General features: G+C 38.4%; 1 protein-coding gene across 6 annotated transcripts in view; it reads left to right on the top strand.

Moving 5' to 3' along the window:
* The first annotated feature begins 11,386 nt into the window (after nt 1-11,386).
* The window catches only part of elna (elastin a), a 50,630-nt gene continuing 45,741 nt past the window's right edge, over nt 11,387-16,275 (top strand). For 3 of the 6 annotated variants that reach the window (XM_062385531.1, XM_062385532.1, XM_062385530.1), the window contains exon 1: nt 11,387-11,627. In XM_062385531.1, coding sequence (XP_062241515.1) covers nt 11,552-11,627 — 76 coding nt within the window. In that variant the 5' untranslated portion in view covers nt 11,387-11,551. The remainder of the gene's footprint in view (nt 11,628-16,275) is intronic. The other 3 variants (XM_062385534.1, XM_062385533.1, XM_062385529.1) reach the window with 1 other exon arrangement.

Here is a 16,275-nt window from a genome sequence, read left to right as displayed (position 1 = left end):
CACTCCCTATCCGAGCTGAATACCCATGACTACTGTATCGGACCTGACAATGAATGCTTATTGTACCCTTTCCCATGTTTGGTGTAGTCCTGAGTGTAGGAGCCATTTGCTTTGGCGATAATTGTATGCAAGACACCATATTGGGCCATAGCTGATATGATTGTGCATGTAGGGAGGACTTTTTTTGATTGCCATACTGTCCCATTTAAACCGGTGAGAAACAAACATCCCGCAGCAGTACAAAAGATGACCTCAGTGTTCTATATTTTCTGTCTGTATATACCTGTACAGATAAAAAGTATATGGTGTTCTTTGCTACACAGTACATAACAATTATAATGCTCAGCTTTTTGGATAGTAGATTTGTAAATGTATGAATTGAGAAGACTGCACTGCTGAGAAATCTGCACAAATCTGCATGTAAATATATTGTACATTAAATGCCAATGATATTGTAGTGATACTCTACACTTTGTTCTTTGAGAGTTCTGGGATTTTATCTGATGTGATCTCACTCTGGGTAAACATCTGACCTGGCATGCACGTTTCAGCAGCTGCACAGGGAATGTAATGACTTCAACTGAATATACACAGCAGACAGAGCAGTAGGCCTATATGCAGCACCCCTGACTTTTATGGCAACTTAGAGCTTTCAATGATATTTGATTGATGGGGGGGTTAAATGATAAAATGGTAAAATAAATAAATAAATAATAATAAAAGGAATCAGCCAGCTCAAAAGTACTGAACAACAAAAGTTGAACAAAGATACTTGTTTTATTTTTTATTTGGTTACTTCTAACAAATAATCAGCTTTACACTGCAGGACATAACACTGAAAACAGTGCATGATATCAGATAAACTAACTCCATAGTCCTGTATATGTCACGCTTGTAGAGAGCAGGTGAAACGAGGCAGGTGTTATAAAAACAAAAACATAAAATAATTTAGCCCAGCAGGTAGACATAAGTACTTCAGAAGCAGAAGCACATGGGGTGGATCAGAACTTTAAAATAAAACAGGAAACGCAGAACTCAGAATGAACACGAATCTAACCCCAAGAAAAAGTCAGGCAAATGTCCATACACAGAATCAAAATAGACATTCAAAATTCGGGCTCAGGAGGGAACAATGACAGAATACATTCATAAAGTATAACTAATTAGTTAACATTTGCGTTATTCTCTACCTTAGAGTGGCTGAAGAGGTTGTTTTGTCTGTGACCAACACATCTTGTGTGGTCAGAGCATATAAAACTAGATAGCTTCTCCTTTGATTTATTTTTGCTGTGTTATCTTCTTTTAAAGCAGTCCTGTCTAAACCTCTTCTGTGGTATTTCATCTGACTCCTTCTTTCTGTCCTGTTAGTTTATTTTTGGGAAAATGGTTTTATAACAGCTGACCCACTTTGTTTTGCAAAAACAAACCGTGGTTTTTTGTTTTGTAGTTTAGAATTATATATTTTAATTACTTAGAAACTTCTTTTGAACTTATTTTAATGTCCTTACAGTTATTCCCTGCGGGCCTAGATAAAAAACTTGGCTCAAACCCTCTTATTTGCAATTTTCCAGCGCTCTGTTGTCTGGGTTTAACCAGTACATGACCTGGTTATAACTAAACAAGTATTTATCTACATGGAGAGTGAATTTAGTCAGAGACACTTGAGCAGTTCAGTCCATGTTGAGGAACTTGTTCATTATTTATTGCTCTATTGATTTATGAGGAATTCAGTTACTGGCACAAAATAGTTTAAGACAGAGATGTATCCGTTACATAATTATTCAAAAACAGTTATTCCAGAAGTTATTTTATGTCTCACGGCGCTTGCTGCCAGTTTGAAAGAAGCTTCATTAAGCAGATCTGGACTGTTTAGTGGGATGGATGTTTCCAGCCAAAGTTAAGTCCAGAGACATGCCCTTGAATCATTGGTTTTAGCTGTTTGTCCGTTTGTTATTCAGAAATGGAGCTTGCTGCTCTCAGAGCTCTTTATTTCAGTGTAATTTATTTCTTAGTTCTTTTACTTTTTACCAGGAATTTTCTCAAGACACATAAAACAATGAATGTAAGCCTGCTGCAGCATAAACTTTGAAACTTTTACAGTATAAGTAACATAAGTAGCCTCTTTTTAATTATTCCATTATATTTGATCAAGGGATCAGCAACCTTGGAAATGTTGTCAGGGTGAACACAATGTTGTATAAATGTAAGATTGGTGTTATCTTAACAAAGGTGAAAGAGTGGATACTTTAGCATTGGGAACGTGCAAACAATTTGTATAAAGCTTGTGTTCCCATTTTCAAATGAATTTAATCCATTTAAATGACCATTGCATAAAACATGTATTTGTCGACTGTAAAAAAAGTTTATATTTCATATACCATAGGGGGAGGCCGTATTTAATTTGTCCTTTCAGTGTTTCCTGTAGGATTTTTCTTGGTGGGCCACATAGGGGAAACACTTCCTTTAAAAAAAGTATTTATCTATTCTCCATGTCTGCAATGCTTAATCAGAGATCATGGCCAACATTTATGTTGATACTGGAATCCGGCTGCCAGGAATCAGTAAGCCATAATCAATCATTAAGTGCTATTAGCTATGTGTTATTTTTGCCTGGATCATAGTGTCTTACTATGATAATGATTGAAGCTAAAACATGAGTACAGAAGTACACCAACATTTAAATGAAAGGATTTTTGAAAAACATAACGTTTGTCATAATTAAAATGGCAGGAAATTGTCCTTGTTGGAGTACTTAAAACTAAATAAAGCATTATTTTTAATTAAATCAAATTATTCTTAATGTGAAAAGACTCAGAGAGTGAATGTCACAGTTCTATGCAGTCTTAATTAACAATGCACTAGACTGCCACGCTTAGGCCATGAGAATGCATGACACACAAGCTGTCACTAGTCTTAACAGTATGAGATGGTTGTGAGCTGGATTAAACAGTAGACTACAGTAATGTAACAAGAGAAATACACCAAGATATTTTCTCAGGAATTAGAGCCAAACAAGGTTGCAATGAGATGAGACATATTGGACAGTAGGTGTAAATTGGGACATCAATGGTATTTCCATATATTTGTTTCTGCTGAATGTATAAGTACTGTTTAACACCTTAGGCTCTATATAGAGATCAATTACACAGCTTCACCTCTACCCACTATCTAGAATTTGAGACAAATTAGCCTGGATACGAACATTACCATCTTTCAAGTTTGGTAAAGAGCAGCAATTGGGGAATAGAACAGCGATTGGATTAATTTATATAACTTTGATCTGTAGAAATAGGAAATTTCATTTTTGCTAATTTTAAAAAAGTGGGTGAAACGCTTGGGAATCCAGATCATTTGAACCTCTCTCAGTTTTCCCATGTGTTGGGTACAACCACAGCATGTTGTTGACAACTCACCTAATGGTTACAGTATCCCAAGCGTGTTTGTCTCTGGACATGATGAAAAGTTGTTTCATCAGCATTTCATGTTGCCCGTGAACACAGCTGCCTACAGTCTTTCTCACTATTAATTGGCCAGACTTTCCTGCCGCAGAGTCCCAAAATAAGCCTGAGAAATTCTCTGATAAGCCAAAAATCAAACATAGCCCACCACAAATATGTCAGCAATACTTTTCAGTGTAAATTATCATTGCCCTACTCGGCCAACTCTACTGTTTATTATTAATGGTTGTGAATGTGTTACTTTAGTGTAGCTGACTGAAGCAGAGGAAACAGATTATTTTCAACTGAGCCTCACAGTAACAGCCTTAAAATATCTTGTCCTAACAGTCTCCTACAGGAGCCTTTTAAGGCCCCGGGTAAAGTAGACCTAGTTTATCCCACCCAAAGAAACACATTATACCAAAACTAACTACACTTCTTTAACCAAACCTAAACAATTCTTTGGGAGAATAGGGGCATGGGGCCTTGTTAAGGGGTTTCCTGACAGGATGACGTTGGAGTCCCCTGTATGTAGCCAATCATATAAGTTAAGGGGGTTCTTACAAAATTGTTGTTGCTGTAGACTATCATAATCGAACCCTCGTTCGGGGAATCACCTTCTCAGCTCGGAGCACCAGGCCTTGCCTGCTTTTACTACCCTGTTGCAATGCCAGTGATCACCTATCAGTAGTAAAGAGGGGTCTTCCTGTGAGGTGTTTGTGTGTTCTACCTGTGTTTGCTGTGTTTTCTCAAGTTCCCCTGGCTTCCACCCAGAGGCCAAAGACCCTCAAAGGATTAGCTTGTAAATTTAATGGACGGATGGATGGGCTATTAGAGTTGCTGACCAAATATTTTGCATTGACCCTACCACTGCAGATATATTTCTCCAAAATACTTTCTATTATGTGAATTTAACATCACAAAATTGGTAGATGGTTGACTGCCTCAAGCTCTGATGGACACTAAACCGAGCAGAACACTCTAAGCTCTGTGAATAGCCAAAAGCTTAACACATGAACCAACAAAGGAAAACACACAGCTTTTATTGTGGTACTCCTCCCAAACAACTAATAAAGGAGAACACTGTCTCAGTGCTTAAGTCATGCTCAAAGGATGGTGTGATGAATTCTTGTTTATTATTTAATTCTCATATTTATCTTTTTAACAAATAAACCACTTTAGCTCTTACGCTCTGCTATTAAACGGATAGACTTCAGTACACTGGTGACCATTGTGACCAAGATGACATGTCTAATTTCTGCTTTATTTCACACGCAATATAACCAAATAGCCTGGCTTCCTTATATTTCCAACTGAAACTCACTAGAAATCCTGATCACTGTAAAAGTTGAGACTTGGATGTTTTACTGAGTAAATTCAAATCTCTAAGAGGCTTACAGATTTGAATGCCAAATATGAGTCACATGGCTGCTTGGTCTGGCTCTCACCAAAACTCATCAGTTTTCCCTGGGCGCTTTGACTTGGATCTGATGTTCACTGGACGCTGCCTCACTTGCAGAGCAATGTTAACTGCAGAGAGAACACATCTGGAGTGTGGTCTGGATGTGTGTGTCACACTTTGGAGGTAGGCCAGGTAAGACGTCTGTGTGTATTGGTGACAGCACAAGCCACTAAGAGAATGGTGTTTGTGCTGCAACAGGGTATTGAACATCTGCCAATCTGTGATGGTTTTCACTCTGCACTGTCTGAAGATGAACTGCACCGAGCTCTATACACTTACTGTGATTATGGGGCCGTAGATGGGAACACAAATGTCAAATTCAGATGCTCCAGACATTTATTGAAACTTTTGCTGACAGCCCCCTTGTAACATGTTGTGAGAATACAGCAGGAAGATTTTATGAAAATTCACAGTGAGCAGGTTTTATAAAATAAAACATATCTCCAGATGAAAAAGAACCATCCATGCAGAAGACACAGACGAGCATATAAAATATATATATAAAAAAAAAACTTGCTCTCCGCAACAGAATTCATATGTTAGGTCCTGCCCCATGCATTCTAAACTCAGGAATTACCCCCTGCCTGAATTTTCTGAATATTTTCCAAAGAACTCGTCTGACCGAGTCAATCACCTTCAATTGTAATTGGCAAATCCTGATAAATTTTTCATGAAAGTTTTCATTGATCATACCAGAAGGGGTCTTGACTGTTCACAGATGAAGACCGTCAACAGACTGAAACATAAATTTCATATAGGTTCATGTCTTTTGACCGTGGTGGTTTTCTATTTGTATGTTCTTTCTTAGCTTAAAAAATTGTAGATGTTGTTCCAGGCATTGTAGAAGCCAGTGTGTATTGCGTCAGCTTTGGAAAAAGACGAAATCCATTTTTGGCATGCCAGCATGAACAGTATGCCAGAACCAACATGGCTGACCAACCTCACTCTGGAATCCTTGCATGATACTGATCTCAGAAGTGATCCAGTGCAGCACCCCACGGCAAGATGTAAACACTTACTTACTAAACAAAGCTTCATTGTTCCAATAGTCGTCCATGTGTAGAGTGTTAAACCGTAATTCCCCCTCATGCTACAAGAAATACACAAGGAAACCACACCAGCCAGTCGTTTGAAACTGAGACCCTCGCAGGCAGCCAAATCAGCTAACCATGCATGCCACCAATAAAGGTAACAAGTTCCTGCTCAGCAGACAGATGTTTGAGTTATAACTTGTGACATCATGTTCATGCGATATTAAGATTAAGATACATTTATTTGTCCCAAACGCATGCACAGACATGCACAGGCACACTCATGCAATTGTAGGGAATTTAACCTGCTTTTAACCCATCTGTTGCAGGACACACAGAGCAGTGAACAGCCATGTACGGCGCACAGGGAGCAGATATTGGGGGAGTAAGGTGCCTTGAACCAGAGACGAACCAGAGACCTTCTCTGCCCATAGTCCAAGTTTCTGCCACTAGTCCAACGCCTCTTTCTCAGTGGGGTTTAAGAGAAAGATGACAGTTGGAAGCCCAAACCAGGTGATTTGAACTCAAATGTTGCAAATGACTTCAGGCTGGTTTTCAGCTGGTTACTGAACTGTGGATACTTGGTCATTACATTTTAGAGATGAGAATTAAGTAATATGTCTTATAGTAAATGAAGCCTCTACTTCTTTGGAATTTAATATAATAATATACTTCTACCTCAGTGACTGAATATGGTTTCTGGCAGTGACCTCAAAAGTTTGTCTTTACAGACTTAATTTCCCTTCTACCAAAGCCAGAAGTACTTGAAAGGTTGAAGTGGATTATATTGTGATGCTCTGCCAACTGTGCCTGCAGATTCAGAGCAATTATAGTGAGGGTCTTTTGTAATTCCCCGGTTGTCTCCAAGATGTAATGTTGGGGCATGTCGGGCAATATGATGTGACAAAGACACGAAGAAGGTCCAAACTCTCATTGAGACTTAAATGTTTAAAGCAAGCCAAAGTCTTGAACTCAATGTTATTAGGCTCATTATATGATTGGCTAGTGACCTGAGGCTGATGAAGCAATAACCTTGATTTTTATTAGAGCTTTTCTTCTAACCATGCACACATCTACACATCTGCTGGAATACTCTGCAAGTCGGGTAAGTAGACAAAGACTCCACCGCCAGCATGCAAATCCACTTTGCAAAACAGAAGTTGCAGTTAAATATCTTGCTTTATACACTTCCACTAATTACATCAAACCAAAGCTGGGCTCAGACGACAGGAGTTTTAGAAACTTCACCGATTTTGAAATCAAGTTGCATCATGAACATAAGAAAAATCTTCAGATCTATTCTTTATAATCTTAAACATGCCTACATTACAAACATTATTAAATGATGGGGCTTCATATAATATAGTATATAAATCAGATCATTGCTCCAGATGTAGAGACCCAGTACCTCATGTCTCTCCTGTGACTTCATGGAGAAGCTGATGTAAACAAAATGGAGGTTGTGGAGCAACAACTCGCTCTAACATTAATAAACAAAAGCAAAACGCTAAATGAGTCTGGATGAGAAAACATTTGGAGAGACTCATCATCATGGGTTACCTTTTCTTCTGGTGAATTTGTAATCGTCAGTTATATCTGTCAACAGTAGCAAGCTATCTGATATTAGCCTCAGAATGTTTACTGTTACTTTGACGCAATATCAAGTACTGTCATTATCATCTTGAATTCAAAGCCTAAATTAAAACATGCTTGATAATTATCAAGGCTGTCCACAAGATCCTGCAGGCAGTTTGGGAGGTTTGTAATCGCTTACACAACCAACAAATCTGGGCTATACATTGGTACGAACTAAGGCTCCAGAACATATTTCTCCTCTGATCTCTTTGGCAAATTTGAAGATATACCCATGTTGTCCATAACTATGTTTTTTTAATTCAGTTTATTATTTGTAATAAAGTGAAAAAAATGATAAATGTTATGAACAACGGACTGAATAATATTTCAGTCCTGTGGGAACTCTTCTTCGTCTGGATCAGAGTCGGTCTGAGCCGTTTTGGCCAAAACACTGTTCAGCTCAGGCCAAACGAGGAGTAACAGACATGAGCTAAAATGAACATTTAGACTCAAATAAATAGACAAAAACACGACCTCATGTTGAATAACGTACAAACAATCCAGCCGGCTGCAGCTTTTGGTCTCAAATCAAACATTGAAATAATTGCTCTAATCATCAATAGCTGAGAGTATCTGTTTGTCATAGAGTTTAATGGATGTTTTGCACTTATGTGGTGTCTTTTTTCATGTGTCTGATGAGTTCACTGAGAAAAACAGATGTTGCACTCATTGCTGAAATCATCGCCCCTGTATTATCATATGTGAATATTGTAGGCAGGTTCAAATTACCACTGGCTACAAGTGTGTGTGTGGTAGGGCACACTAATACAGTAGGATCTTGGGGTGCCCTGAAAAACCTAAAGCAAAATTACATAGATCATTCAAAGGCAAACAATCCAGTGAATTGAATACATACCGGTTCCAATAAATGAATAACCTGGCAGCTTGAAAAATATTGGCCAATATGAGTCAAGGCATATGATATAATTAAATATGTTTACTCCTATTTATCAATAGAAAAACTTATTTTTAAGAATAAACGCTGCAGTGACAATGTGCATTAGTTCACATTTTAAGGGAAAACATTCTATTGTATTTTCAAGAGCTATGTATCTGCGTGATTCATTGCCATTATTAAAATATATATTAGCAGAAATTTGAAATTTTTTTTACTGCCTTATACTGTTCGAGTATCATCATCGTAATTCAATGACCAGGCTCTAGTATAATCAAAGTGATTCCACTTTCCATTCTGCTGTAATGGAAAACTGACTAGATAAGCGCACGGTCAACAGCAAGGCTAATGCCCTGGCTCACCATGTTATAGAAATATTTGGATTATTTTTATGCTCTCCACTTGAATGTACTGAGGATTGTGTGGTGAACAACTTTGATATTAGCCTTTACAGTATCTGGGTGGCTCTGCTTCCTAACCTTACTGAAGTGTAAAATTGAAGCTTATCTGTAGCTGTTTGATAATACTTAATAATTCAAGTGAAATCGTTGTTCGCTCTGTCTGAACAAACAGCTGATATTAGCTCTTAGGATGCCTTGCCTAACTTTAAGGAAATCATCATTAGGGACTATGAACATTAATGGTGGATGTCACTTTGATAAAGGATAGTGTGTGTCTTGGAAAGTAGAAGCCCTTAGCATGCGTGCAAAAGCCTGTCGGTCAGTCTGTCACGTTTGGGTCTGAGAGAGTAACGACTTTGGCTGGAGCTCTTGCCAGTAAAAAAGTGCAGCAACTCAACCTTGTTGACTTGAAATCCCAGAAATGCGTCCCAGGGAGGAAAAAAGACAGACAATGATGGCCTTGTCAGCGTTGAGGTGTTTCTTAAGTAATGGTTTGATGTTTTGAGCCAAGACGAATCTGCACACCAGGTGTCTGGGGAGGATGTGTCCTGTTAGTAATAGCACTCCTCTGCAAATCCTTTATCTACACATCATTCGTAAAAAAGACGAGCAGCTAAGAAAGTTGTTTTGTTGATATATATTTGTAATCGTGCCTACAGTAAGGCAGTTCATATTTCTCACCAAGCTTTTTTATTTTAATGGTGTGTTAAAAGGCATTTGCCAAACAACTCTGTCGGCTAGAACTTAACTTTATATATCCTGAAATTGTTTTGGTAACAAATGTACTTGGGGCCTGGTTTATGTTCAGAATCAATGATGTATTCTGAATGAATGAATAACACAGGAGCTTCCAGCAGATGATGTGGGTCAAAGCCTCTGGGCTGTGACGGCAGAGACCTTGATTCACATCTACAGGTTCTGTCTGGTTTGGACAACACAAGTACTTTGGGTTAAGGAACAGTTTTTGTTTGACTGTAGCCTAAATAAATATAATAAAGTCACTGTTTTGGGTATTAAACCAGAATGGGATATTTTCCTAACCAAGTGCTCCAAGTGCCTTAATCATAACCATAAAACAAACTTGATTAATTGTGTTTTCACTGCATTTGAATGTTTTGCATGAGTGGAAAGTTTAGGCCTAAAAAATAATGCATTGTGAATATTTGACTGATATAGTCAGAATTAATATATTTGTGATTTGACCACTAATAAACAGCATTTCCTTTTGACGTTAATAGGTGAATGTTAATTTGGTGGCAAATGTGACAAATAAATGATCCATCCATTCATCAATTAATAGTATATTATATCACTTATCCTTTAAACGTTGCTGGGGGGCTAGTGCCAACCCCAGTTGATCCATTGATTTAACAAGATACACCCTTGACAGGTTGCCAGTGCATCACAGGGCCAACATACAAACACAAACCATTCACGGAACGCACATTCCACACTGAAAAATCATGGTCAGGTTCAATTACATACTTTATAACAAAAATGTTATATGTTGATTTGGTGAATTAAGTGGCCACTGCTGCAAAGATATTATGAGGAAAAAGGACCATGCCATAACGGTTGTGGCACAATGAGTAAATTGACTGTGTTTACATTGCACTTCATGCTCTTAACCTCTAAAAGAGCTTTACACTACAAGTCCCATTCAAGTCAACCCAAAGACACTTCAGCGTGTGGAATGGAGTAGCCAGGGATCGAGCCGCTCTACTTCCTGAGCCTTGGCAGCTCCAATAAGTTATCTGTGATTTTAGAAAGCCATCAAAAAATATTCAAGACATGAACAGCATTTTCTGCTATTCTTTTTATAATTATTTTGTCTGATGATTGATGATCCAAGGGTGAAATGTATCAGCTGCTGATCATAGAAGTACAGTTGCTGCATTCAGAGTTATCTAAAGCTGAGTATGGACAGAGGCTGGTTGGAGACTTATAATATCCCTGTTCAGTGGTTGAGGGGCTGCACAGAGTAGCAGGCTGATGTTTCTGGACTTTTTAGCTAGGATGACAGTTTTCTCCTATATGAACAGTGGGACTGGTGTCCGCACGTGGACTCCAAGACAGTCTGCACTGCTGCGTCCCTGTTATTTATGCAGCCAGTCACTTTGTAATGTCTTGTTCTGATATATTGTGCACACGTGCTGATAGTTGCTGTGTTCTTTTCATTCTTCCTCAGAGTTTTCTGGGTTATGCGAGAAACTGTAAAAATGGATGTTAAAAACTATGCAACTGACCATTAGATAAAAGGTTATTATCTGGGCTGGTGGTTTGCTCTTCCTCCGTCTCTCTCTCGACTCTTACAGATAAGCATGGTCTGTGTCCATGCAAATGTTTGGCAGACAGTTCAATTCCTTCTGGATGAGAGTGGGGGGTTGTCTCTCTTTCTCCCTGTCTGTGTGTGCGTCTCGTACTCTCTCTCTCTTTCCTTGTTGGCAGCAGTGTCTTTGCTGTTGGCAGGAGTGACCCGAATAAAAACAGCAACACCAGACAGACGAGGAAAAAAAGCAAAGTGATCCATTGAACCGGAGTCATTGCCCCCTCTTAATTACGTAGAGTCTCACATCTCTTCCCTTTTTTTCACCTTTTCCGCTGCTCTGTAAGACTTTGGGCTCAAGGTAATTAGCTTGAAGAGAATAAAACCAGCTGATCGGGAGAGGGGTGGTGCATTTTGGAGCGAGATGGCTAACAGAAGCATTCTGTTGCTCTTCTGTGGACTCTTCCTCTTAGCACTGATTCAGCCTTCTCTACAAGGAGGTAAGTGTATGCTACAGGTATACTGAGCCGTGATCTTTGCTGCATCGAATACAGGCTTGAAGGAGGTGCAGTGTTCTGATTTTACTTACATACTATCAAAGTTATACTTTCATATATTTAAGAGACATTTGATGTAACTAACATTTCTCTGTTGGTGTGTGAAACTTCAGGAAATAAAAGTGTTTGGCTATAACTTTTATTGTTTTATTGTTCCTTTTGGCTTGATCCCAGCTGTAACAAAAAAATTATCATGTGCATTCCTATGTATTTGTTATTTGGTGATTTAAATAAATTAACATATATTGTATAAATATATAAGTCTTACCGCAATAACTATAAAAATGTAAGTCTGTCTGAGCTAATTCAGCCTCACTGAATCCTTTAATAAATCATGAATAGAAGAGATTTTTTCTTTAAATCATATTTTGATATCTACTGCTGCTGTTAAAATTCCTTTCTAGAGCAAGGCTTGCATCCCACTTTGAATTGTTATGGGTTTAACAGTAACATGTCGTATCTGTGTGCATTCAATCTCATTTTAAAAAACAAACTAAGTTATATTGGTTTATGTATTTTAAATGCATTCAGACCATTTGATTGCATCCTGTCCACACCTGTGAACACACAGTATGTTTACATGGCTGCAGACGCTGTCCTATTACATTTCAGGAAGTGAAGGTTCCAGCTGGTCCCTCTCCCTACTCTGTAAAACCCCCATTTATGTTCACCCCTGATGAACTCCCACAGGGAGTGGGAGTGTATGTGTCACTGTGACGGCTTAGACTGGGTCGTCTCATCAAGTCAGAGTAGCAGCGGGCAGATTTTAGGGGTTCATTTGGCATCTTATCTGTATCAGACAGACAGAAAGTGAGACAGAGATTCCGACCATTCTCTGTCAGTCTCCGTGTTTGCTTTTTCCCCTCTTTCCATGTTGCTTTAACTTGGTTCTTGGTCAGATTTTTGGCTGCTGTTCTCTTGAATTATTCAACCCCCAACTGGAAAACATGTTTAGCATCTGGGACTAGGTATGCTGGAGTCAAGAATGTTTTCTGTTGCATTGATTTTCTTAAAGGTCACAGCTGTTTCCCTATTTTCCTTATCTTCCATTGTCCAAGTGTCCTTTCCGATGCATCATGTTATTTGTTAGATTCCTAAAACAAATATTTTCTCCATATAAAGGCTCTCTTTTCCTAGCTGCTTGTTTGCCTTTTCTAATTTGATAATGTTGACTTAAATAGTTTTTTTTTGTCAGGTCAGACATTGTATCAAGTAAAAAAATCTTTGCCCTTCTATTCATACCAAATGTTATCCTTGTTTCTCTGTGAATGCCACATTTCAGTTGATATTTCAAGGTGGATTCAGGCAAAATATATCACAAGTGAAGGAGCCAACAGTTATCAACATTGGCTTAGGAGCGAAACTTTGATCTCAAATGAGTCTTGAATCCATCCATATCCAGCATTTCTTTGGCGCTCAAACTAGTTCCATCTGTATCTGTGCGATTAAAGTGGGGGAGCTCTCAACTTTTTCATAGGTCAATTATCTATGAGTAACATGAACCTCATTAACACCCATCAATTTATTTAATGCCTCCGCACAGAAAACACCTAAGGCTTGTGAAATTCAACCCTTGAATTACGATGCAGTCCGAGGCTGGTCTGGATTTTTTTTATAGTCCTGGAGGAAACATCTGTGAAGGAGTCTGGTAATAAATGGGTCCTCTCTCATGTTTCCTGTGACCATGTGCAGGTATGTTTGTTGATTATCCCTCATTTGTTAAAGGGGCAGTTATTCTACATTCCACAAGCAAATGGCATGTCACATGAGGATTTTCATTTTGTCCAAATCCTTTTAGACATGCTACTCATCAGCCAAAATGCAACAACCTTAGGCAGATATTTTGGGTGAACAAGACCAGGACTCAATCTATATGAAATGGGAGAGAGAGCCGAAATTTATAGCAGAATAATACAACTGCCATCTTGGCCATTATGCGCTTTTCTATTCAGGATAAATTAAGTGTTTTTTCTCTCTCCTCTAACATCTCTGGTTATACTTCTCAAAAGAAAATTCATGTTTGCGAAGCTTGGGTTCCGTGGCCTCAATTTCAATTGCTATATATGATAACTGAATCAAAACCAGGCCGGAGCGGATGATAAGATTCCTTGAATAAATTCCTCGACTTAGGAATTTAATCAGACGTACTCTTCACTAAAGGGAAGAGTGAGCAGCTAAGAAGCTGCTTACATATTTGAGAGTAAAAAATCCAACTTTGAGAGTATCAACTATCACATCACTCACCTTGACGTATGTTTTTTAATTCTCCAGACAACCTCAACAACCAACTGGCGCACCAAAGTCATTAGTTTGGCTTTTATGACGGACATGGTCAATGGCCGTACTCTCACTGGCAGAGACCAGCAGGAGATGAAGAGAAAAAAATAACTGCTCTGTTCTTTCACCGTCTCCAGAGACTTAAAATAGGTTGTGCGATATTTTCTTTAGTGGAGCTGGAAGCCAGTTTACCTCATTTGGCATCGGCTAGGTCCGAGCATAAAAATCCACAGAGGATTTTTGCACATTAATCGGTAGGTTAATGTGAAATTTGTGCATTTTAGCTTTCACAATGAATGAATGGTGAATGATGGATTGTAGCATTATTCTCTTGATTCCCCAACGATGTGTTCAGGCTTGATTGGTAGCGTATGTTGCAAGCACCTATTTGGCACTGATTCATCTTCTTGTAGGGTTGACTGCCAGCCACAGCATAGGATTAATGTGACATATAGTGAACCCAGCACTCTGCGCTGCAGTTGAAGGAATTTGTTTCTTCTTTGTTCAGTTTCTTGATTTTCTTTTAATGAATCAACAAAATCATTTTTATTTGTTGATGTTGAATGATTTGGTGTAATCTGCAATGAGGTGACCTCACCCAGTATTTATTGGCTTTTTGGATTCAATCACTGAGTGACCAGGGTTTGTTATTGGGAAAAACCTGTTATTCCATGTATTCATGTCTTGCTCTGGCACACGTCCCAGGTAAGTGTTTGGGAGAATGGACAAATTCAGCTCACGGTTTGCAACTGTGCATCACAGCGTGCTATATGACCGGGGAAGTCACACTCTGTATTGATGGTCCTAGCCAGAAGCGATTACTAACATTTTGGCCTACAGGTTTTTCCTGTCACAATTTTTACTGCAACAAACTGTTAGAGTTGTTTGCACCAGAAGTTTGGGATGGATGACTTGTTTTATTAGTTGTACTGTAACTCTAAAGGACTGCACAAAAGTCTTGGGTGTAACTCCTTAGGTCTACACACGTCATTGTTACAACTATTGGTCTTAGCTTTGATAATCTGATTGAGTGTCTAATGCAATCCAGTTCCTTCATCCATGGATTGACTGACTTGCGGATATGCAATCCAAAATCCTCATGAGAGAAACACCTACTGATTTCTCATCAAGGTCATTTATCAGCAAATATCTATAATTTCAACTCCAATGCATCTTTTATTTTTGCATTTTCATAGTGAAAAAATCGCCTGAAATGAAAGAGGCCACTGCCAAGCCATTAATTAGTATTATAATGTGTTTCAGTAGCATCATCTGCTACATTCTTTTATAGGACAGTCTGTGCTATTCTTATTATGGTATTATAGAATAGGCTAAGCTTTGCAAGCAATTTCAATAAAGTATATTTAAAAGGAAGTACTTACTTTTACTCTGGTAGAAAAGTTAAGGTGGTACTTTCACTTGAGTATTTTGTCTATTTATTTGTACTTCTACTTAAGTAGAGTGAGTACCTCCTCTAGTGGCATACAATAAGTAGTTAATTAATATTCAATTGATAATCAGTTTAGCTCTGAGTCTGTAGTTGTGGCTAAATGTCAGTGATATCATCTTCCAGTCAGGTGTCTGGTCACCGCAGCCATTGCCAAGTCTTTAACAAAGCGCATTAAGTCAGATGATTAATCCCAGCCTTCACCAGGCTGTGTGCTAGCAGTAGTCTCACTGGGCCAGCAATCTGAAATGGCCCCTGTCACGAATGTTTTCACCTTGACCCACCAAAGCTTTCCTGAGTTTGCAAACAACTTGAGCACAACATTAGTATAAAACTGTTGTATTAATATGTTTCCATAACTGTCGAGAAAAGATGTTAACAAAATTAAATTCTGATTAAACACGTTACGTCAATTTAATCAAAGTCTTCTGGCAAGAAAACACTATGTGCTGTGTTGTATTAGTTTCAGTGCACTTTTTTTGTCATCTGAGGCGGTGAGAGTTGACATGGCACCTTTAGGTCTAAACCAAACAAAGCTGCAAGTGTCTTGATAGGATTTAGCAACATGATGGTGAAGCTTTTTTCTTCTTTGAAATAAATCACTGCTTTCTCACCATTCAACTGGGCCTTAGTCCTCACCCATATGAAAATAAAATGAAAATGTTAATATCAAATATCATAAATGTCACTGAATTTCCTCAACCCGTCAGGTTCTTTATCACAATTCAGACATATATCTAATATTTAATCCAAAGCACAACAAAAACTTGCTTCATGTCCTTTCAGGTGTCACATCAGATAATTTCACCAATATTTCAGTGAGAAAACCCACACTAGATAGTATTTGGTCTAACTTGTCCTATCGAT

This window comes from Platichthys flesus, chromosome 4, assembly GCF_949316205.1.
Source record: "Platichthys flesus chromosome 4, fPlaFle2.1, whole genome shotgun sequence".
Lineage (NCBI taxonomy): Eukaryota > Metazoa > Chordata > Actinopteri > Pleuronectiformes > Pleuronectidae > Platichthys > Platichthys flesus.
The sequence above is the reverse complement of the archived record's forward strand: the minus strand, read 5'-3'. Positions and strand labels throughout refer to the sequence as shown.